At 35.3% G+C, this 22,313-nt stretch overlaps 5 protein-coding genes across 8 annotated transcripts; 2 read left to right on the forward strand and 3 right to left on the reverse strand.

The window, feature by feature from the left end:
• Positions 1-353: 353 nt before the first annotated feature.
• LOC140873670 (uncharacterized) lies at positions 354-5,506 on the forward strand. The gene is made up of 13 exons (XM_073276876.1): positions 354-562; positions 680-794; positions 893-971; positions 1,111-1,186; positions 1,460-1,543; positions 1,646-1,750; positions 2,142-2,222; positions 2,353-2,417; positions 3,439-3,508; positions 3,586-3,663; positions 4,105-4,202; positions 4,342-4,477; positions 4,995-5,506. Exons 1-13 carry the CDS (start codon positions 503-505, stop codon positions 5,139-5,141), a joined length of 1,194 nt encoding a protein of 397 aa, XP_073132977.1. The 5' UTR covers positions 354-502; the 3' UTR covers positions 5,142-5,506.
• Positions 5,507-6,952: 1,446 nt separating this feature from the next.
• On the forward strand, positions 6,953-8,867 carry LOC140873671 (protein STAY-GREEN homolog, chloroplastic-like). Of its 3 annotated transcripts, XM_073276879.1 has the most exons (5): positions 6,953-7,299; positions 7,410-7,586; positions 7,676-7,843; positions 8,327-8,532; positions 8,643-8,867. In XM_073276879.1, exons 1-4 carry the CDS (start codon positions 7,168-7,170, stop codon positions 8,483-8,485), a joined length of 636 nt encoding a protein of 211 aa, XP_073132980.1. In that variant the 5' UTR covers positions 6,953-7,167; the 3' UTR covers positions 8,486-8,532; positions 8,643-8,867. The 3 variants fall into 3 exon arrangements, with proteins under 3 accessions (XP_073132980.1, XP_073132979.1, XP_073132978.1); XM_073276878.1 differs by having other exon boundaries at positions 8,327-8,867; XM_073276877.1 differs by lacking the exon at positions 8,643-8,867 and having other exon boundaries at positions 7,996-8,468.
• A 1,903-nt stretch (positions 8,868-10,770) lies between these two features.
• On the reverse strand, positions 10,771-14,070 carry LOC140873661 (B-type cell cycle switch protein ccs52A). The gene is made up of 10 exons (XM_073276863.1): positions 13,420-14,070; positions 12,829-12,951; positions 12,647-12,751; positions 12,290-12,469; positions 12,131-12,193; positions 11,827-12,021; positions 11,456-11,557; positions 11,301-11,363; positions 11,134-11,202; positions 10,771-11,033 (listed from the first exon to the last, which is right to left on the reverse strand). The coding sequence occupies exons 1-10, from the start codon at positions 13,936-13,938 to the stop codon at positions 10,980-10,982; spliced, it is 1,473 nt and encodes a 490-aa protein (XP_073132964.1). The 5' UTR covers positions 13,939-14,070; the 3' UTR covers positions 10,771-10,979.
• A 1,179-nt stretch (positions 14,071-15,249) lies between these two features.
• Positions 15,250-16,531, reverse strand: LOC140873770 (expansin-A18-like). Its single transcript, XM_073277013.1, has 3 exons — positions 16,381-16,531; positions 15,774-16,083; positions 15,250-15,562 (listed from the first exon to the last, which is right to left on the reverse strand). The coding sequence occupies exons 1-3, from the start codon at positions 16,529-16,531 to the stop codon at positions 15,250-15,252; spliced, it is 774 nt and encodes a 257-aa protein (XP_073133114.1).
• A 650-nt stretch (positions 16,532-17,181) lies between these two features.
• On the reverse strand, positions 17,182-20,478 carry LOC140873709 (PGR5-like protein 1A, chloroplastic). Of its 2 annotated transcripts, none has more exons than XM_073276927.1 (11): positions 20,174-20,478; positions 19,562-19,677; positions 19,386-19,482; positions 19,184-19,284; positions 18,816-18,872; positions 18,638-18,714; positions 18,285-18,336; positions 17,962-18,072; positions 17,786-17,883; positions 17,551-17,626; positions 17,182-17,426 (listed from the first exon to the last, which is right to left on the reverse strand). In XM_073276927.1, the coding sequence occupies exons 1-10, from the start codon at positions 20,364-20,366 to the stop codon at positions 17,557-17,559; spliced, it is 972 nt and encodes a 323-aa protein (XP_073133028.1). In that variant the 5' UTR covers positions 20,367-20,478; the 3' UTR covers positions 17,182-17,426; positions 17,551-17,556. The 2 variants fall into 2 exon arrangements, with proteins under 2 accessions (XP_073133028.1, XP_073133029.1); XM_073276928.1 differs by having other exon boundaries at positions 17,182-17,445.
• Positions 20,479-22,313: the final 1,835 nt, after the last annotated feature.

Consider the following 22,313-nt stretch of genomic DNA (forward strand, 5'->3'; position numbering starts at 1 on the left):
TCAAACTGGAATGCATTTATAATAAACCTGTATGTCCATCCAAATTACAAATTTCGTGGAAGTTGAAATGACACTTTTTTCATGCCAGCAAATTAAAATCTTGTCAAATTGGAAGTGTGATTCTTTTAATTAAATTAAATTTCATGAATCTGAAAAATCAAACACCCTAAATTTACGAATTCACGATCTCATGCAAAACGAACTTTAAGATAGTTTAAAATGAGTTAAATCAACAAAAATATTTGGTTTTGTTGACTAATTGGAGATAAGATGATAACTTATCATTTGGTCCTTTTTCAATCATTGCAGGATATATAGTTATATACTACTTTTTGGTGTTTTTCCCTGATCCCAAAATTGTTCTTTCACATTTTGGCTTAATTAATTTATATAATTTGTTCTTGAAATTGAACGAAAAAAATCATATTCAAGCTCCGTATTAAAATCCTCTCACTCGCACAGTCGCACCTCGGTATTTTCATTTCATAGTAACAAATTGAAAATGTCAGCTACTTTGCAATCTCCGCTGTCCTCTGCTCTCCTTTCTTCTTCCTCTCTCAAGGTAAATCTCGCTTTTGTGCCTGATTCCTGAATTCCAGGCTTTGGATTGTTAAAGGTATGTATTCTGTTGGTGAACGTCTCATTTTTTGTTGTTTACTGTTTTTGTTGATCGGAACAGGGGAGGAAACTCCGATTAGCAGCTCAACCGGCGAAACCAAATCTCAATTTGAAGCCCCTGAGTGTTTTTCCTTTGATTCGAGCTTCTATTAACTTATCTTCGTCTCTTGACACTGGTTAGATTCCAGTATCTGATCTACATTTCGTCTGATTTTATGCATTTTTTTTGTAGCAAATTGAATCGTTGAGCTGTTTTTTTTTGTAATGCTTATAGGGTTGAGCACGGAGTTGGATGCAGTGACCAGTTTCAGTGAGATCGTTCCTGATACAGTCGTATTCGATGATTTCGAGAGGCTAGATTTCTGATTATTTCTTAAAAATATAATTTTCTTTATGGGTGCAAGTTTCTTTGGGATTGTGTCATTCCAAGGGATATGATCCTGAGTTTGTTCATCTGAACGAGGTGATGATTTGAAAACGATACTGCCATAGGTTTCCTCCGACTGCTGCCACTGTCAGTTCCTCGCTACTTTTGGGTATTTGCAGCCTTCCCGACACGAAGTTCAGGGTAATTATGTCGTTTATATTTGTTTTTATTTTTCTATGAATCAAACAAACTTGAAGGCTGAAGCATATTTTCTAAGAGTCGTGTATGGGCGACTGTGTCTATGTTGTATTCGATTAGATTAAAATTGTAGACAATTGTAGTAGTATATGTTGGTAAGATATTAGTTTTTTTGAAGGGTGATATAAAAAGGGTTTTGATACTGAGCAAGTATATTCCACTTGCACACAAACATTTCTATAATTTTTTTTCCTTTGTTGTTGTCATAATGTCCAGAGTGCAGTTGACTCTGCATTGGCAGATCCACATTGTTATGCCTCAGGAAAGTCCGATGATCGCATGTCTTGCTTCTTTAACAAGGTAGTTTTCTATAAATTGGAATCTCATGAAAGTGATATGCTCTTGTTATCTTTAATGAAGATTTGATTGGACGATCATAAAGATTGATATATGAATTATTAGGCTTTAGTAAATGTTGGGGGCGATCTTGCAAAGCTTGTACCTGGTCGTGTGTCTACTGAAGTAGACGCTCGTCTTGCCTATGATACGAATGGAATAGTTAGAAAGGTGATTGTACTCTTGAAAATTTCAACAGATTTTGTTAATACCTCCTATTTTTCTTATTTTGTATATGTAGTTAAATCATCATAATTTTTTTATTTTATGAATTCTACTGAGGCTCTAATAATTTATATTATATGCTGTTATCATCAGTGCATTTGTTTTTGATCCATGTCATGAGACATCATGGTGTCACTGCCTTATTCATCTATATTTGATTGTCAAGTTTCGGAGAGGGGTGAAACTTTTGTCACTAAATTTACTTTCTACTGACGTAGGATTGACCGGCTGGCACCTTTGATGTAGCTGCCAAATACTTTTGAATGCATTGCCATGCTTTGTGTATTGATGTCCCAGCGCCTTTCATCAGTTATTTTGTTTTTAAATCAATTTTCAGGTACACGACCTTCTGAAACTGTATCAAGAAATTGAAGTACCTCCAGAACGTTTGTTGTTCAAAATTCCTTCAACTTGGCAGGTTAGTGTCATAGGACATAGGTCAACATTATTTGTCTTTTGACGAAGAATGCAGGAGTTCTCAATGAACATTTCCTTCTTGCAAGTCATGCTGCTTCACCTTTGTATCTATTCCGTTTGTTCTTTGCTAGGGGATTGAAGCATCAAGGTTACTGGAGGCAGAGGGCATACAGACTCATATGACTTTTGTCTACAGGTATGACATGACTTCTAACCTTATTTTATTCAAAGAATTTATTGTCTTGGTGAAAGATTTTGGATATTGCATGACATGGAAAAAATGACTACAGTAGTCTTTTGATGTTATGTATTTTCTGGATTGTCCGCAATGCTTGATGCTTTTTTTTTTGCCATCTGGTTATTCTTTTGCTCTTTCTCCTATTAACTTGTTTATCCTTGAATTTATTGTTCTGGTTCTTATGAGGGTTGGGGATGGGTTAGGAGAAAACATTTACTTTTGTTGGTAATTCCTTGGACAGAGATAATGCACCCTCTTTTCAATTGCTAAGAACAGCCTCAAAGTTTGTAACTTGAGTTGGAAAGGAGCTTCAATTACTTTGTCGTCCTTTCTCTCTTGATTAGCTCTTAGCTGTGAGTTGGTGGTGATCTTTATTTCCTTGTTTTATGAAATGCTTGGTGGTTTTTCTACGTAAAACAATACTGTTTACTTGTGCACCAACCACGATAAGTACACTGCGAATGGTAGTATTCATTTATAAAGTAAGCGAACATTAAAATTTTTATGAGAGGTCCACAAACTTATTTCTGGGAATATCAGCATCATTTCCCTAGTCCTGAGGTTCTGATTTGTGGTATTGGTAATATCCAAGACTGCTGTTTCAGCTCGTCTTGCTTTTTGTAATTATAAATTATCTATTCACCAAACTGAAAATAATTCTGCGCTTACTCGACACGTTCATCCAGGAGTTTTTAAGAATATTCATTTCTTATGTTATACTTTTGTAAAGTCTGCAGTATCTGTGATTATCAGTTGCTTATATGACTTCCTAATTTTTCCAAGTCTTGTTCTACATTTAGATTGTTATAAGGTAATAATATGCCCCAACTCTGCTTAAATTTATATCTTAAAAACCATGTCAGTACTCCCAGTTCGGTCTATACTATTGAAAAATGGTCCTGGAAGTATTTTCCTCTTTGAAGTGCTGTAAATCTGGTGACTAAACATTTTTACTGCTATCTTTGTTCTGAACCTGCAGCTTTTGTCAAGCTGCAGCTGCAGCTCAAGCTGGAGCTTCTGTTATTCAAATTTTTGTTGGTCGACTTAGGGTAATATCATTCTCTGTAATGTGCTCATTGACATCTTTTACCTTAATAATAAAGATGTGGTCATAACATTGTGTTAGGACTGGGCGCGGAACCATGCTGGTGACCCGGAAGTAGGAGATGCACTTAGAAGAGGAGAAGATCCTGGGTTGGCTTTGGTCAGTTGAATGAGCTGCTACTTTGCGTATAATTTTTACGTACTAATGGTCCCTACTCTATATGCTATCAAGTTTGCCGCATTTCACTGTGTTGATTGCCGCAATGCCGATGGCATTCATTGAACCAATGACTAGAACCTTAAGGATGCTTCACATTTGAGAAACGGAGAGAGCACATTCTACCTTTTTTTTCTCAGCATACAGTTCAAAAATTAAAGCCTTGAACGTTAAACAAACCATGAAATAAAAATGCATAATGTGTCAATCATTGTCATGCTTATTCATGTTTAAGTTTACCTATCTGCTTAATTTTTCACCTTACTTTTCTCAACTTGCTGAAAGGTAAATCATGTTCGTATTTTCTTTCTTTTTCCTTATAAAGAGAAAGTGGACATGAACTGTTGCTAATGCTTTGTGTGGTTTATATCCTTCGCCATCTAGGTGACAAAGGCCTACAATTACATTCATAAATATGGACATAAATCAAAATTGATGGCAGCAGCTATTCGTAACAAGCAGGATGTCTTTAACCTTTTAGGGTAATTATTCTTTTGACCATGTTTCATTCTTTTTCGAGGTCTGGATACATAAGTTATATATTCATGTATATTTGCATGCAGGGTTGATTACATTATTTCTGGTTTCCGGAGTTATATATTCATTTGTATTTGCTTGCAGGGTTGACTACATTATTTCCCCTTTAAAGATATTGCAGTCTCTAAAGGATTCTGTGACACCTCCTGATGAGAAATATTCTCTCATAAGGCGGCTATCTCCACAATCAGCTGCCTCGTATAATTTCAGTGATGAAGAGGTTTGGTTTATATTCTGATCTTTTAATTTCCATGAGAAATTGCCTCAATTGAGTAGTGTTTATTTTCTCGCCTCCCTCTCTTATTCTTCTTAACTAGGGTGCAAATGAATCGAATTTGGCCAAATATTAACTATTTTCTACTCTTTGAGTTTGAGCTCAACTTCTTTAAGCCATCTCGAAGCTCCATAAGTAAATGAATTTGGGCTTGGGTTCTGCTCGACTCAATGTCCGGAACTGAATTTGATTATCGAGAATTCGAGTTCTATTAAAGAAATGCTTGAAATTTGGCTGTGAGTCCGTTAGCTCAAATTCTGAAAATAAATATATTAAAACTTATGGACTGCTCTTGATCTACCAAACAAAATACTTCGAGGTTGAATTCAGCTCAAAATTAATATTTAAACTTGTTCAAGTTTATAATTTTGAGTACGCATTGCCCTTGACCTTATCAAACAGTTTTACTCCTGATCAAATAACTTGACTCTATTTCATTCTGTCATGCTTGAATAATTTTCAGCTTGTTAAGTGGGACCAATATCGCTTCTCCTCAGCTATGGGTCCTGCGGCGGTGGGGCTTCTAGCTACTGGAATGGATGGGTATGCTGATCAATCGAAACGAGTGGAGGAATTATTTGGAAAGATATGGCCACCTCCAAATGTGTAAGGTATGTCGCGGAGTTACTCATGATAAATGTGCCGACGCTTACGCCAGATCCTCCAACAGCCCATATATAAAATAAGAGTCAGTTTGCTGATGTTGTAATCCTTTCTGATCTCTCAGCAGTTAAATTTTGTTGGTGTTCTTGGGACTTGATTGTACTTAGCTTGGTTCAAGTTATCTGAGCTAATATGTATTGCAATTTCTTTGTTAGTTATATTCATTTTTTCGTATATTCGTGATTTTTAAGCACAAATTATGTATGATGATAAAATGGCTGCTGGCCGTATATGTACTGTAGTAAAATGTAGGATGATTTGGAATAATAGATCCGTAGTGAATTGTATTGCAATATGTGTAAAGGTGAAATAAGATCTATTTTTTAAAAATATATTTTATATATACAAGCCTATTTTTGGCACTGAAAATGACCCTACGTGATTTCACCGGGATTGGTTATTTAATTACTAACATCAGGTAGTATGGTAAGATTTTATATACTACCTGATGTTAGTATTCAAAACTCGTTTTATAATAATATTTAGTATATAAAATCTTACCATACTACTTATGTTAGTAATTAAATAACCAATCCCGGTGAAATCACGTAGGGTCATTGTCAGTGCCAAAAATAGGCTTGTATATATAAAATATATTTTTAAAAAGATAGATCTTATTTCACCTTTACACATATTGCAATACAATTCACTACGGATCTATTATTCCAAATTAGATTTTATATTCAAAACTCGTTTATTATTTGACAAGTTTCTCTGGTAATAGTTTGATTTTATATTTCATATTTGTCGTCACAAATCTATTTTGGTGGATTAACTTTTTGAATTTTGATGGAAAATTAGATTTTGGAAAAAATGACTAAGTTCCATAATTAGCATAATCACTCTCTCTGCTTCGTTGGTTCATTCGAACTATATATATCCAGTATTTTGTTTGAATTTTAAAATAATCACCGCTGATAAATCTTTAGTCCAATTCTCGAGATTTGTATAGAACTTTGTCAATCAACGAAAATTTATAGCTGATACAAGTGTTTAATTTTCTTTTGTTATGATAGTTCAAGCTAAGAAAAACTCGTATTCGGAATCAACACATTTTAGTGTTTTAACTGTTTTGAAATTTCTAAGATGAGAAATTAGAAATGGGTTAGCACTGAATTTATGAACCCAAATTGTACTAAATTGAATTTCAAGATTGGTAATGGCAAGTTTAACAAATAATATCGGAAGCTCTTAACAACACAGCCTTGCTACTAAGCATGATTAGTTGATAGACTAGTTTCTATTTTCAAGGAAAAACATATATGGTACTTCGAACTGAATTGCGCAGAATGGCCTTCTTATTTCTAGTAATATATATACATCAAGATTCTTCAAAACCTTTACCCCATCTTCAACTTTTTGTATTGTCGAATCGGTAAATTTCATCAAATATTTAATACTTATTTTCTCCGGGGCGAGATATTATTTGAGCTCTCCTAGTTTGATCTTAACCTCCATATATTCAAATTCTTCCGCTAGTTGGATTGACACGAGATAAATTCGATGTTACCCTCGTGACATTGTTCTAAGAGTGCATCGAATCATAAAATTTCCCCATAATTAAAGAAGTGGGAGAACCTCATGACAAGGACCAAACTTTCCCTTTATAATGTTCGTGTATATCATTCCCTCGCTCCTCTCTCTCACACGCTTTCTTTGAGGAGGTCACACCAATACAAAACAAAAGCGACCATTACAAAATGCCATTCTTCCAAGATTCCCAAACATTTCAGGCGTTTAAGCAAAGCAATAAAAAGAAAAAAAAAGCAAACAAGGAAAAGAAAAATAGTACTAAAGCAATAAAGTTGCTGATCAAGCAGCTAGCCAATTAAGAGCCAGCCTCATTTATTTTCTTGTCTTGCTCAAACTTGAGGGATTAATATATTAGTAACAAACATTAAGTTTCAAGAGAGATATATCAGCTAGCCCTTTTCATGTTCTTCAGTTTTTGGTTCTTTAATTCTCATTAGAAAATGGCAACTTTGACAAGTGCTTCAATCATCCCATCAAAGCTAAAAACCTCTTCTTTCACTCTGGAAAATCCCTCTTCCCTTCGGTACCACAGAACAAGGAGGGCCAAAATGAATCAGTATTCCATTGTCCCAGTAAATTTCTCTTCAGTCATTTTGGGGTTTATTGATCATTATTGAATCAAGGGATTTTCTTTGTTTCTGTTTTCTTGCTCAAATATGTATTTATTTTTCTCAATTTTCAGGTTGCTAGATTAATTGGGCCAGCTACATTTGAAGCATCTAAGCTGAAAGTATTGTTTCTAGGGGTTGATGAAGAAGAGAAGCACCCATTGGAACTTCCAAGAATTTACACACTTACACATAGTGATATCACTTCTAAACTCACTCTTACCATTTCTCATGCCATCAACAATTCCCAGGTATGCATTACCTATGTGCCGATTGTCATTACGTATGCATTAATTTGGTAAACAGAATCAAAGATTTTGATCAAAATGTTTGCATGCAGTTACAAGGGTGGTACAATAAATTTCAAAGAGATGAAGTGGTGGCCGAATGGAAAAAAAATGAAGGGGACATTTCCCTTCATGTCCATTGTCACATTAGTGGTGGCCACTTTTTGCTGGATCTTTGTGCTGGCCTCAGATACTTCATTTTCTCCAAAGAACTTCCCATGGTAACTAAACCAACATAGTACTTTTGTTAGATTTCACAATACAAGAATAAAGATCGTAATGTACCGAAAACTAATTAAATCACAGCAAAGAAATTCAACGACACTTAAGTGCACTAAAGTTGCTCTTGGCTAATTTTGTTCACAAATTAAAGGAAAAACTGCAATTTTGGTCTTGTATCTTTGTCACTTTGCGATTTTGGTCTTCTATGTTTTTATATTTCAGTTTTAGTCCTGCATGTTCTGATTTTTTGCAATTTCGGTCATTTTTCTTCGAAAATGCTAACGTGACACTGTACACGTCAGCTTCACAACAGCACTGCATTGGTGCCACATCAGCGGCACATCGGAAAAAGGACTAAAATTGTCAAAAAAATAAAGATACCGGACTAAAATTGAAATCTGAAAATGTAGAGGACTGAAATCGCAAAGTGACAAACATATCGGACCAAAAAAGCAATTTTTCCCAAATTAAAAACTGAGTAGGTGTTGAAGGCTTTAGTGCATGGAGACAAGAGGTTGTTCAAGAAATACCCAGAGCTTGAAGATGCTTTGGTTTGGGTTTACTTCCACTCAAACAAGCCAAAATTCAACAAGGTGGAGTGCTGGGGCTCACTCAAGGATATCTTCAACTATAGCTCATGAATCACTGATCAGTTTGTTAGTATTTGGGATGGTTCGTCGGACGTCGAGTAAGCAACTTAGCTTCAGATAACATAATGCATCAAGTTAACATTGTGAACTATATATATGCAAATGTATCTGCTGCAATTTTTGCTGATCACTTGCTAAACTTATATAGCAAGGAAGTAGCGGCGGCGCGGCTATCGAAAATTGCTTCTGCCGGCCATTCACTCCCTTCAGCTCGACTGATTCCATGGAAGCAAAATTCGTATAGCTCCTGTTTATAGGTTGGCAGCAGTGTGTCACGGTGTCATGACATGGATGATCGCCTCAAATATTGAAATATTAATTTTCACAACTATACAACGAAATTCATAGTTTTTTTTAATTTCACTCTATATAATATTATACCTGCTTTCTTGATTGGCTTCAATCTTCATGCTTATATTTTCACTTTCTCCTGCACGATACAAAGCGCAAAACTGAATAGTACGAAATAATTACTAATTTAAAAATTACAAATACAGATATAATATTTAACATTTAGTGACAAATTATTATTATTATTTTAAAAGGGTTGACTTCGAAGGGGACCCAGGAGGAGGATCGAACCTGCAACGCTGGGGAATTTCTTCCCACATCACCTCAGGCCTTACCAACTCGCCTATGCCCTGTAGGTGACAAATTATTATTATTATTGTTGTTATTGTTTGATGTTTGCCTGACTTGCCCATTTGATCCGGGTTCGGGGTAGCCAAATTTATTTTTTATTGTATATATATTTTTCATGAAAAAATAGCTTAATAAAGACATCATTTAAACCAGAAGTCAAATTTAAATCATTTCTATAATTTCTAATTGGGAAAACCATTTTTTGGTCCATTGAATTTTCCATTTTTTGGTTTTGATTCATTAATTTTTCAAATTTTGGTTTTGGTGAACTAATTTTTAATTTTTCGATTATTTTGGTTCAATTGCTGACGTAACAGCTTAACATATCATCATTTTACGATGCCACGTAATTATTTTTCGACGTCACATCATCAATAATTGAACCACCTTTTAATTTGGGACGGTCCCTTATTTAAACACCGTCGCATTATTCTTGTAATGTGTTTATTGTTTTCCCCAGATTTTCGTTGAAACATTGTTCTAGACAAATTTAACGACGATTCGACAGATTTGTAAGTTTTTGAAGTTAAATAAATTACGTTATTTATTTCTTTTCTCATATATGTTGCCATATGTTGGTCTCTTTATTGTGTATATACATACATATATGTGTGTATGTATTTGTGTGCAGTGTGTTTAGCGCCTTTTTTGGTGTTTGTTCGTGTGTGTCTGTGTATGTAGATCCGTGCCAGTGTGCGCGTGTGTTTCAGTGTGTGTGTGTGCGTGCGTTCTTGTGTGTTTGGATACAATGAAATTTGCCGAGTGAACCATGGAATCACAGTCCCAACACAAACTAGCTTCATCGGAGCCGCAATACACTCTTGCGGCAGACTCACACAACTCAAATTTCTTCTATGATAGCAAAATTATGCTACGGTTTTTAAAAAAACCTTTTTGCAATGGTTTGAAATAAACCATAGCAATGTAGCAATTTCAATCTACCATTGCAACTATTGCAACGGTTTTTTAAAAACCGTTGGAAGCCAAGGTGTATGTTCATCATCAATCTAGACACATTGCAACGGTTTTAGTAGAACTGCAGCTAATTTTTGCTATGGTTTTTTAAACCGTAGCAAAAATTGCTACGATTTAAACCGTAGGAATTCAGTCGTAAATTTGCAATGGTTTTAAAAAACGTTGCAAAATCAAAGCCACTCAATCTTTACCTACTTAATATGAAAACATCGCAAACCAAAACCAAAAAATGAAAAAGTTAATGAAACAAAAAAAACTATTTTTCCTTTCTAATTTATATACCTCATCACTTATCCACGTTCTTTGGTACTTTGTTGAAGCATTTTTGTATCAAATTGTTTTGCTTCGATTGTAATAAAGGGAAAGCAAAATTTCACAGTAATCAACTTCGACCATTTTTATAAGTATATGAATCGAGCAATAAAAATAATCAACATTATTAAAAAAGTAGTCGAAAATATGTTACAAATGAGGCAGATAAATGTATTTGATACTAACACAGTGGCCTCTCATTAGAAGGGAGAAGTCATTTCTCAGCCTTAAATAACACTCCCTTTGTTTTAACCCCTCAAAAATAAATTTTAAAAAATATACTAAAAAAAAAAAAAAATCACTGTACAAATTTTATCACCACCTTTCATTCAACAATGTCTGATTCATATTTACCAACTTTCTTGATTGTGAGAACAATCGACTCAATCTTGCCACCACCTTCAGCAAATTTTTTGTTTAATCACGACTCGTGTAATCAGGTGGTGTTTGATTCTCCATATTGTTTTTCATTCTCCACGGCAAAAAATGCGACATGAATGGAGCTTATAAAGAATAAGTAATCCTGTGCTAGGGTACCATCAGGGGTTCCGTCGGATCAGCGAATCCGAGTTCTTCCAAGAGATGACGCTCCAATTTCGGTCTCAGTGTTCTGTAATATAGTATAGTATTTTCATAACATTAGTGTCTAGAGAAGGGATATTTTGGAAGCTTGTAGAATAACATTTATTTGGGAGAAATAAAGAACTCACCTGAGACTTGGGAGAAGGAAATACAGTCCAGAATCTAAGTGTTTCATCTCCTGCTCCAGTTACTATGGTCTGCAAGGTGAACTCAGCGAATTAAAATTATCACTGAGTAGTACATTAGAAAATCATATAAACAAAAGATAAAGGGAGTAGCAGTTTCACTTGCATACCTGTCCATCTGGAGAGAGAGCAAGATAAAGTACCCTATATGTATGGCCAGTGAGAGTTGCCAGCTGCATTTTTGTTCGGAAAAATGATTCAAATTATTCTAAGAATATATGATACGTACAAAAATTGAGATCCCATATAGTTCTTGCTTGGTTACCTTTGACATCGAAGGATATCTCCACACAATAATTTGATTCTGCGAGTAACCATGAGTGCTAACAAGTTCATTCACATTCTTGGACCACACAAGGTTGCACACCTGAAATATTTACATTTATGGCAGAAATTTTCAAAAACTTCCATTTTTCTATAAAAAAAAATAAAAAATACAAACAATAACAAGATTAAGAAAATACAAATATTTCAGTTTCCCTTGTTCTTTTATTCGACAAAGATTAATGAAAATTTGAGAAATAACCCAACCCTTAAAATTGGAGTTCTTCAATCATTTAATAAATTATGGACATTACATTGTCATCAAACAGTTCATAGGCTACCAAATTCACTCGGAGATACAGGAAACACTACCTGACTACCCGTATCCACACAACTTAGGTGTGAATTTGTAGTTGTGTTCCAGAAACGAATGCATCGATCTGCCGTGCCACCTCCAGAAGCAAGAAGCCCATGAAGGTGAGGCGACCATGCTATAGCCTTTACAGCAGCAGTGTGTTCACAATATTTTAGTATTGGCTGACTTGAGTGTTGGTTCCATACTAAAAGCTACAAAAGAAAATGGTAAATCCAATCTGAATTATTCGGATCAACAAACATTAATCCAAGCAAAATCAGAACAAAAGATACTCAAATTCAAAGAAAGATGACTACTAACTCGATTGTCATTTCCACCAGATGCTAATTCTCGGTTGTCATAGGACCACTTCAATCCACAAACCTAAAACACAAAAGATTGATGTTAAACTAGTGCAGCTAGTCATAATTGAATAAAACGGCTTCTAAAAGTAGGTTGTAAATTCATAAAGGGCCTGACCTCTGATTTATGTCCACTTAGCTTACTAACATAGTCGTCCTGAGTTCGTATGTCACGCTGAAGAATACATTTGTCCCGGCTTCCTGATGACAACAGAGACGAACTCCACGCAAGAGCACCAACTCGCAACCGATGTCCCTCCATAGTTCTTATCCTCTTACAACGAGAAGCATCCCATAACTGCATGGCATAATATTGTTGCAGTTATCATCGAAATGTGGAAATAAATACTAGACAAAACAACAATGACTGGTTTTGGATTTTCAAAAGGCATTTTAATTCAATGCAAAGCAAAACAATTCCGAGCAAAAGATTATACAGTATATAGCAAGAGACACGATATTGTTCATCACATACCTGGACTTTGCCATTGCTAGAGCCAACTGCAAGGTGGGTACCACGTTGTGCCCATCCAACAGAACAGACACTGTCATCAATTCCCAAGTCACACAACTTCACAACCTGCACAATTATTGATTAAAAACCTTCATTCCATGAGTGTAATGGCGAGAAAAAGAGAGTGAAGGAACAAGTCTAACCTTGCTGCTAGAAGCATGCCATAGGTAAACACAGTTTCCCAGCCCAACGGCCAACACATTGTGTGAAGACCAGTCTACGAGATTCAGATAAAAATCATCTTGCAGTGCGGGTGCATCCAAAACCTACAACAAAATTTCATACAACCTATAAGTTTTAAGCAGCTCAAGTTGACACCCCAACAATAGTATCCAACAAAAATCTACTCTAAAAAGGAAAACATAAGTTGTCAACTTCCAAAAGCAACTAAAATAGTCAAAACAATACATAGAAGCTAGCATTGAATCGCTACATGAGAAAAATACCTCACGGAAAGCTAAAATCTCACAAGAAACAGTAAATTACGCCCCCCAGATTCAGTTGACCTCAGGTAAAGGAAACAGACACAGAAACGCTATTGCACCTCAACGAAACCCCAAACCCATTGGCGGAGGAAACCATAAATTCATCGCAGCACCACACTCCGAATCCCAAATCGTTAAGAAAAATCAAATCAAGAGATTTTTTTTCCCAAATCAAGAGATTCTAATAAACAAGAAATCTGGAAAAAGAAAAACAAGAATAAAAAACCCTAGGAATTATAAAAATCTAACCTTGTAGGGAGACCTGGGAACTTTTCTGGGAACCTTAATAGGGCTATGAGACACCCCAGGAAGCTGATCATCAAACCCAAACGGCGACAGAGAATGGAGCGATTTCCGAGTCTCAGTCTTGAACTTGAAAATATTGCAATTAGGAGGACTAATCTGCCAAACGTTACCGTTATTATTAGCACCAAATCGACCCGTGTGGCCAGATTTCTCCGGAGTCGATGGCTGAATCCCGTTAGCAACACCAGCACATTCGGGTCCGAAAAGGGCAGACTTCAAAAGGGTAGTGTAAGCAGAATTTGAATCGTCAGAAGAAGCATCGGCATTGGAATTAGGAAGATTAAATAGGGCAAAGTTGGAAGAGGAACGGCTAGGGATGAAGCGGTCACTGTAAATCGTGCGGGAGGTTGAGGGGCGATGATAGGAAGAGCTGAGAAGCTCCGCTGCGGTGATTCTCATGGGAGTTTTTGGGTCTGTGGAGGATGTACTTGTGCTCGGGGTTTCCATATTCTTCTGGGACATTCGAGAGAAGTGGCACCTTCGACGGCGGCGCCGCTGGTGCTGGGAAGAGATGCGGTGGTGGGTCGGGGGATGCCTTGGAGACAGAGCAAAGAATGTTTACGGGAAAAATAACAGAACGCGCTTCAGACTTGCGCGAAAATTACCGAATAATGGTAATTACATTATTAAACTATACAAATAATTTTATTTCTAGAATATATTTATTAATAGAATGTTTACCGGGAAAAATAACAGAACGCGCTTCAATTAGAAAATACATATCTTTACAAAATATATATATATATATATCTTTACTTTTACAAAGTTTTTGTGTATAAATAACGAAAAAGTATTTTATTATTTCAAGATCACAACATTATAAAATAATGCAAATATAAAATATTTAAAATACTAAATTATTTGTTTATTGTTGGGTATCCAATTAGACCGATATTCATATTACTTGAGATTTTTTTAAAAAAATAAAATAAAATCAGCAAGGATGAAAATCGGTTTTACCAAATCCAAATTGTATGTCTTGAAAATAAAATATGGTACATTAAATTCATTTCGATCTGTTTCAGCTTAAATATGTGCGTAGTTTTCTTGAAAATAAAATAAAATCAAGCAAATACATGATTGAGTAATTAATATGTATTAAAAATTTATTAGAACAAGTATTTCCAAGTAACCTACGATTTTCTAGCTAGGCTTCTTAACTAATCAAGTTCTAAAAAAATTTTGGATGCTGTTCAAATTTAGGTTCAAAGTTACATCCCATTCAAGTTCGCGAAATCCTAATTAAGGTGTCACATAACTCACATTTTATACACCACAAAATCTAACGTAGGCTAAATTTAGTTAATAGTCATATACGAGCATATATCCAATAGTTGAATTTAAATATGATTACAAAATTGAAATTTTATTTTTGTCCATTAACTTTTCAAATTTTGGTTTTGATACACTAACTTTTAGTTTTCGGATATCTTGGTCCAACTGCTGATGTGACATCGAAAAATGATGACGTATCACGTCAACAATTGAACAAAAATCACTGAAAATTAAAAATTAGTATACCAAAACAAAACTTTGAAAATTTAATATACCAAAACCAGAAAGTGGACAAGTTATTGGATAAAAAGAAAAAGCATTTCCCAGTATCCAAATCAACAATTGACTCTTGGAAATTTTATATTAAGTTACCACCCTTGACAAGAAGTACAATCCCTCCGAATTGTATAATCTCAAGTCTCCTTCAGTTAAAGCCGAGGAAAATATGACTCTATTTTAATTTATTCACAAATTTTATACTTTGAATCTCAACTTAAATTAGTGGAAATTGACATAGGTGGAGTAAGTCATCCCAGCTTGCCAATTTGCAGGTGCGACGTTGTAAGCGATCACAGTTTCATGGTTAGTGTACGAGGTTATCTTGAAAGAAAGGGATTGGCCCCCAAGTGTTGCGAATGCTTGATACGATGCTCCCCAGTTGTGGCTCATGTTTATCCAACCAGTCTTGCTCCCCTTCACCGCCATGCCCGAAACGTCGCCGCCTCCCGCCACGTTCATCACGTACACCAGCAGCCAGTACCCGTTGCCTTGGAAGTTGAATCGGAGCCCCCCTCTTCGGGCACATGGCACTCTATATATATATATATATATATACAAACAAACGAAGTTCATTAATATTTGAATAGTACCCGGCCCCCATGCATATTAAACCATTAATTTGACCATATTATATATATACTATGAAAAACAAATTAAATGACATACATATGTAACGTGCGAATGTCAAATGCATAAAGTGTGGAAGAGATGAGTATAAATTACTTTGTATATATGTATATTACCTTCGGTATGTGACAGGAACGATGCCAGCTTTGGGCTGCGCGATCTTCAAGAAAGCGGCGGGGGACATGTCGAAGTGGGTGCGGGGCGGGTTGCACCAGCCACCGTTGTTGGAGGGCAGCCCCCAGTTGGGCGGGCAGAGATTGGTGGCGGTGATGGTGGTGTAGCCCTTGTAGCACCACTTGGAGTTCACGCACATCAACTGGAAACACTGCCCGCAACCGTACCCGTTGTTGAACAACACCGAACTCAACGCAGCCGTCTGCGACCCGTACCCGCTGCTGTACACGTTCCCGTAACCACAGGCTCCGCCTATCCCGACCAACCCGATCAAAAAATAATATTTTAATAAACAGATACTAGCTAGAATACTTCACCAATTTTGCGGTGATGCTACATTAATACTTGAAATTACATCATTATTTTTAATGTATTTTTTAAAAAGTTAATCAAAAATGTAATTTTCTATGTATATATTGTATTTTTCGTATATTAATATATGCAAACACACACATTTATATCTGTATATAACATAATAGTCATGATCTACTGCACACCAGTGTGCAGGAGAACAAAATTATATAACATAAATGAAAAATAATAGCTCACCCATTCCGTTTCCGGAATTGTCACCATAAAATGTAGCATAAGCAGGTTTCCAAGCACTGGGTTGGAAAACCGGTGTCGAGTATCCGGCGGCGGCGGCGGCCAACGTCAAGAAGAAGCTAAACAGACGCCATGTATGAAGCAAAGAAGCCATGGTCTTTAATTAATTAATTAATTCCTCAGTTCTTCTTCTCTTGTCCAAATTGAGTTGAAAATGTAATATTTATACGTATCAAAAATAGAAAAAAAAGAAAGTACAACCTTAGTGACCTGCACGAACATGTCGCTGCTCAAGTCAAAGTAGAATAGTAAATATTTTATGTGACATATAAAAACGTAAATATTGACTTTGGAGAGTATAATTAGGAAATGTCTTAATATTGTGTACGACGCCGTTTAGACAAATTTATTAGTATTGAAACATACGTGCAGGCAGGTACTGGGGTAGCTTGCTCACATTTTTTTATCCATTTTCATAAATGCGTAATTTAGAGCCATTTATCAATAATTATGGCTATATATTTGGTTTCAATTTTTAAACTTTTGCTCGGATATTTAATTTGGTTTCATTTTGAAAATTATACAGTCACATTAATTACTTTCTTTGGAAAAAAAAAATCGTCATTATTTTCAATTGAACTTTTCATTTTCGACAAAGTAATCTCATGAATTAATATCTTTAAATATTAGTAATCTCCATTTCAATATTCTACCGTAATCCAATAAATTATGTTTTTAAGTTCTCTAAAATAACCAAGAGCTATTGACTAAAATAATATTATAAAATGTTACTCGATTGTGACATTTATATATGGTAAACCAATAATACAATTAATTAACTTCAAGTTAAAACTCGAACAATTGGTTCAGTTAAGTTCATTTGCTTCTTTATGAGAATACGCAAAAGATACAGCTACATATAAACACACAAAACTATTCATCTTTCTTGAGCTGAAAACTCCTCTCTAAATATATATCCTCACATATACATAATTTGTACATTTTCTCCTCTTCCACATCCATGTGATACACTTCAAACCCACTGTATTCTGCGTAAAATTCAAACATCTTCGGTTATTTAGATAAATCGAACGAAGCACGTACAAAATCTCATGCAGGTTTCAAATTTGAAGAAAAAAAAAAGCATAATCAAGAGAGGCAGCAGGAGTGTACCAGAACTCATGCCTCACTTCCTTCAGGCAATGTGATCAACCGCGACTTCGAGTCATACAACATCTCCGTCGCACAACTAAACCATGTTTCACAGTCACAATGGGAAAAGGGAACAAGTTAGCTAAAGTCCGAAACTAGACCCGAGCACAGTTCCAGACTTTCAGTTGAACTGTGAAATTAGACATGAAAAAAATGTTGTCATAGCTAGAGAAAGGCGTAGAATCATCGAACTTACTTCGAACATTTTACTTTGTTGATTGCACCCCCACTTGATACAGACAATATGGTACCAAAGAATGAATTGTTTTCTGTGCCACAGTTTGGACAGATGCCCTGAAATATTTAAGTTTCATAGGTTCAAGAATTTACAGCGCGAGATTGCAAATTTCATATCTTTATTCAAAGTCTTACCACCAAGATCAAGAAATCTTTCACAATGAAGTTTGTGAGAGTGAAAGACAACCATATTATCAAGGGGATAGCTGCAAACCATGTGAAAATGAAACTGAATGGCTCTGGCAGCTGCAAAGATTATGAATGCTCTAGAGTTAATTATGCTTTCCCAAGCATCTGAAAATTTGTTTTAGTTCATATTCCAGTTTGAGCAAGTGAATCTTTGTGCCAAATAGGAACACAGTGTACAATGCTGTCAGATGCAGACAGAAAGAGCTGTTTCCGTTTAACAATTTTGTGATCAAGAATACAAAAGGATAAGTAAATTTTACTTTTATTACCTCTAAAAGATAGGTGATTTCGAATCCCGTCAAATCGTCAAGAAAGAAAAACCTAAATAGGACAGCATGGAATAAGTCAGTTAGAACAAGTATGTTATGTTCTTCACGGAGAGAAAAAACAAATGACACAACACAAAGGTTGATCTTGGTTGCATATCAAATAAAATGATTAAAAACACTGTAAATAAAAAGTCATCTTCTCAAACTTCATCCATTGTTGTTAGCAAAAATTATTTGCCAATGCTAGCTATCATCTAGTAATTCATAAACTACTTGATTAAAGTTTCCTTTGGATCAATGAAAATCAATTTTGCAAATAAAATGAACATTCATGCCAATGTTTGGTCACTTACAATCCCAAGGCGACAACCGCTGCCGGTACGTTCAAAAGAAACATTTTAAGGTAGTCAACAGAAAGGTCGCTATAAACCTGCAAGATAAAGTGGAAAACTAAGGGTAAATACAGGGGAAATACCAGGGGTTGGGGGGTGTTGGGGGTGGGAGAGAAGAAGGCAAGGCAAAATAACTAACCTTTCTACTACGAAGACTGCAACGAGGGCCTTCAACCACAATCTCACTTCCATCTATCTACAAGATGTATATGGACATGATAAATGGAAGGAAACGTAAGGAAGTCAGGAAAAAAGTGAGATTTTATAAAGCATCACTTGAATGCTCAAAAGATATGCCGGATAGTCATATAATTTGATGGAAGCTAAACAATATAGGTTATCTCAAGATGATGACTCGTTCAAGTACTAAGATATGACGCAAGAACATATTTTACTTTCTAGATAAAATGATTTTTTAAGAAATAATAATCGAATAATAAGCACTGTTGTCATCACCGATTAAAATATACTATTCACTTCTGAAGTTCATTCTTAAGTTTAACAAACCTTAAGTTTCTGTTTAAGTTCATCAAACTCTTTGTCTGACAAAATTTTGTTCCCAGATGCGTATGCCATTGAAGCTTCCAAAAACCTCTGTTCATCGGCACCTTCATCACAACAAATCCATTTACAGATTACACAACTGATTCAAATTCAAACATGACAAAATAGCAAGTAAAAATAAAAGAAAGGGATAAAAGTTGTGTACTTAGCATCACAACACTGCTCCCCTCCCACATTAGTTCTTCCTTGAGGTTGTCGAATTCCTCATTTGACATGGTGGCTTTTCCTTCATAATAAAATGCCTGCAATAAAGCAGCGGATCAGAATTCACAATATAAATTCGACAAGTAAAAATAGGAGGAAAAGAACTTCAATCATCACCTGAAGTGCCTGGAGAAAATCTTGTTCCATCTCCCCGATAGTCTTTTTTCGTTGTCTATCAATGCTGCAATAGGGTAAGACATTGCTGTCAACCACATCATCTTCTTGGGCCTGACCTGGAGGGTACATGGGATTCAATAACCAAAATATCGCAAGCATTCCAAGGTCCAAATCTTGCCAGCAGAATAAGAAATCAAGAAAAAGTCTGTGGCTTGCTAAAAATATTTTCATATACATGCTAGTGCTTTGTCGATACAAGTCCTGAAGATGACCAATGAAACAGAAAGAACAACACTTTGTTCAAACTGCACATGGGAAGTGTCTTCTTTGATAAAACTTAACAAATAGAACTTTTCAAGCTCAGTGGTTACTAGCCTATGATTTTAAACAACAGATGGTGCTTCAGGCTGGGATACTGGATACACACATCTCCATGACTGAATTCATCTCTTGCCTTAATTTATTTTTTCACAAACCAGCTGTTTTCTTTCACAAAGATCATACAGGTACCAAGCAATAAGTGGCATCATATTCTTCTCCGATTAATAATTCTAAAAAACCAACGCATAGAAACTAATACGAAAGTCATTGGCTCGAGATCAGAATCCTAACCTGGCTTATCAGTAGTGGCCTTGGCGGAGACATCCAGTAGTCTACGTCGAAGCAACAACTTGGCGGCACCAAACTGAATCGAGTGAGCTCCCGGAGCAGAAGACGGTAAGGAAGAAACAGAAACGAATGGTTTCCTAGTGTGGGCCATTAAAAATCTCGGCTTTGCCACGCTGAACCCAAGTTTGGAAGCCATTTGCGGCGGCGGCGGCGGAAGTAGCGGAATTGAGAGCAGGGGACTGAAAATAAGTAGTGCATCCGAGCAAATGGAAGCTGATTGTAGAAGAAGATAAGGCGATGGAAGAATGAGTGGACGGAAACAAAGATATTGTCGTGATTCCAAATAAAATCTTGTGATTTCGTTGCTTCTTTCTATTTCAATTTTTTTTTACATTTTTTTTCCTTTTAAATTTCCATATATATTTATTTATTTTTGCTAATTTTTTATTTGAAGCAAACTGATATATATTAATTAGAATCAAAAGAGGTTACGTTAAAAGAAACAATACTCTAGCTGATTTGTGAGTCGTATGTGCTGATCTTTTAGAAAAACAAAAGAAATAGATTGAATTTTCCGTGCAAGAACATTACAATCTTCAACTATCAAACCAACTGTAGAAGAATCAAAAACGGTAGAATTTAAAGCATCAACTATCAAAAGAGCATCAGATTCAACAATAATCGATGACAGACGCAAATCTTTAATCCAACTAAGAGTTTATCTAATCCCCAAAGCTTCCGCAATCGAAGGATTACTAATTCCTGGCAAGCAACCATGAATAGCTGCTACTACTATTGGTCCAACATTATTTCTGATAATACACTCATAACTTGCGTTCCCATTACAATTAAAAATTGTTGCATCGACATTACATTTTAGAAAATACCATGGGAGTCTGCCAACAAAACCGATGTTGATGTCTATTTGTACAGGAATGATTCAAAACTAGATTATGCGCTGCTTGCCACTGGGAGAGAAGATCAAGTGTCGAGTGATATATAATAGTTGCTGGTTTGTTACAGACAAAATCAATTGTTGATCCCTCTCTTTAAGGCATTCCTTAATTAAATCCATATCCCAATGGCCCGTTGTTACAGAACACAAAGAACTAACATTTGTTAGTTGCAAGTCCGGACAACGCTGTGATTCTCGCATTAGCATTTCATTAGAGTAGATTGAACTAAAAAAATAATAATAAGTTGATTAAAATCGTGAATTATCCAACGAAGACCAAAATACGGATCGAGACCAAAAAATACAATTTATTCGTTAAGATGCAATAAAATTAAACCGAGTTTATCACAAAAGATTAATCGAGGGTAGTTTTGCAACTAGTATTGAATTCTTTATTATTTTAATCCCTAAACAATTGAATTAGAAAAAAATAAATGGAATTACTTTCTTGGGGATTTTTCCCCTCTCGAATAATATCGTGCGAGGGATCGAGAATAAAACCTTATCCCGACGGAATCCCTACCCGTATCGAAATAATATTATAATATATTTTATTAATAAATTAAACTGAATATTATTGGGTTTCAACCCATATAACAATTAATTATGAACTTAATTCACATAATTGTTTATTGTTGGAACTAGGGGTGCAATCGAGTCGAGCCGAGCCGAGTATCATACTACTCGAGCTCGAGCTCGACTCATAATTGACTACTCGAACTCGAGCTCGATCGAGTAATTATTTTTATACTCGAACTCGACTATAGTTCGAGTTACTCGAGCTCGAGCTCGAAAAATAAATAAATAAATATTTAAATAAATAATATATGAATAAATAAATAAATTAATTAATATAATATTATATATATTATATTTATATATTTATATTATATTATATTATAATATATATATATATACATATATATATATACATTGAAAGCTCGAGCTCGAGCTCGATGTGTATTCGAGCTACTCGAGCTCGAGCTCGGTCAAACCAAGCTCGAGTCGATTTTTGACCGAGCTACTCGCGATCGGCTCACGAGTAGCTCGGCTCATTTGCATCCCTAGTTGGAACGATCTAATTGTAGTATTACGAAATGACATTTTATTTTTGTGTATTTTTTTAAAATAAATTAATAATTTAATTAATTCATATTTATAATTATATTAATTTACAAAATTATCTAG

This window comes from Henckelia pumila, unplaced genomic scaffold (genome assembly GCF_033568475.1).
Source record: "Henckelia pumila isolate YLH828 unplaced genomic scaffold, ASM3356847v2 CTG_80:::fragment_1, whole genome shotgun sequence".
Taxonomy (NCBI): Eukaryota; Viridiplantae; Streptophyta; class Magnoliopsida; order Lamiales; family Gesneriaceae; genus Henckelia; species Henckelia pumila.

What these genes read in the sequence shown, in the direction of transcription:
- LOC140873670 (XM_073276876.1), top strand. Translation starts at nt 503, where the DNA reads ATGTCAGCTACTTTGCAATCTCCGCTGTCCTCTGCTCTCCTTTCTTCT. An exon ending in TTCCCGACACGAAGTTCAGG is followed by an intron (nt 1,187 to 1,459) that starts GTAATTATGTCG and finishes CATAATGTCCAG; the next exon opens with AGTGCAGTTGACTCTGCATT. An exon ending in AAGATCCTGGGTTGGCTTTG is followed by an intron (nt 3,664 to 4,104) that starts GTCAGTTGAATG and finishes TTCGCCATCTAG; the next exon opens with GTGACAAAGGCCTACAATTA.
- LOC140873671 (XM_073276877.1), top strand. Translation starts at nt 7,168, where the DNA reads ATGGCAACTTTGACAAGTGCTTCAATCATCCCATCAAAGCTAAAAACC. An exon ending in ATCAGTATTCCATTGTCCCA is followed by an intron (nt 7,300 to 7,409) that starts GTAAATTTCTCT and finishes CTCAATTTTCAG; the next exon opens with GTTGCTAGATTAATTGGGCC. An exon ending in TCTCCAAAGAACTTCCCATG is followed by an intron (nt 7,844 to 7,995) that starts GTAACTAAACCA and finishes CACAAATTAAAG; the next exon opens with GAAAAACTGCAATTTTGGTC.
- LOC140873770 (XM_073277013.1), bottom strand. Translation starts at nt 16,531, where the DNA reads ATGGCTTCTTTGCTTCATACATGGCGTCTGTTTAGCTTCTTCTTGACG. An exon ending in CAATTCCGGAAACGGAATGG is followed by an intron (nt 16,084 to 16,380) that starts GTGAGCTATTAT and finishes TGGTCGGGATAG; the next exon opens with GCGGAGCCTGTGGTTACGGG. An exon ending in GTTCCTGTCACATACCGAAG is followed by an intron (nt 15,563 to 15,773) that starts GTAATATACATA and finishes ATATATATATAG; the next exon opens with AGTGCCATGTGCCCGAAGAG.
- LOC140873661 (XM_073276863.1), bottom strand. Translation starts at nt 13,938, where the DNA reads ATGTCCCAGAAGAATATGGAAACCCCGAGCACAAGTACATCCTCCACA. An exon ending in TTCCCAGGTCTCCCTACAAG is followed by an intron (nt 12,952 to 13,419) that starts GTTAGATTTTTA and finishes ATTTTGTTGTAG; the next exon opens with GTTTTGGATGCACCCGCACT. An exon ending in TAAGTGGACATAAATCAGAG is followed by an intron (nt 12,194 to 12,289) that starts GTCAGGCCCTTT and finishes TTTGTGTTTTAG; the next exon opens with GTTTGTGGATTGAAGTGGTC.
- LOC140873709 (XM_073276927.1), bottom strand. Translation starts at nt 20,366, where the DNA reads ATGGCTTCCAAACTTGGGTTCAGCGTGGCAAAGCCGAGATTTTTAATG. An exon ending in AACTTAAACAGAAACTTAAG is followed by an intron (nt 18,873 to 19,183) that starts GTTTGTTAAACT and finishes TACATCTTGTAG; the next exon opens with ATAGATGGAAGTGAGATTGT. An exon ending in AAATCACCTATCTTTTAGAG is followed by an intron (nt 18,073 to 18,284) that starts GTAATAAAAGTA and finishes TAATCTTTGCAG; the next exon opens with CTGCCAGAGCCATTCAGTTT.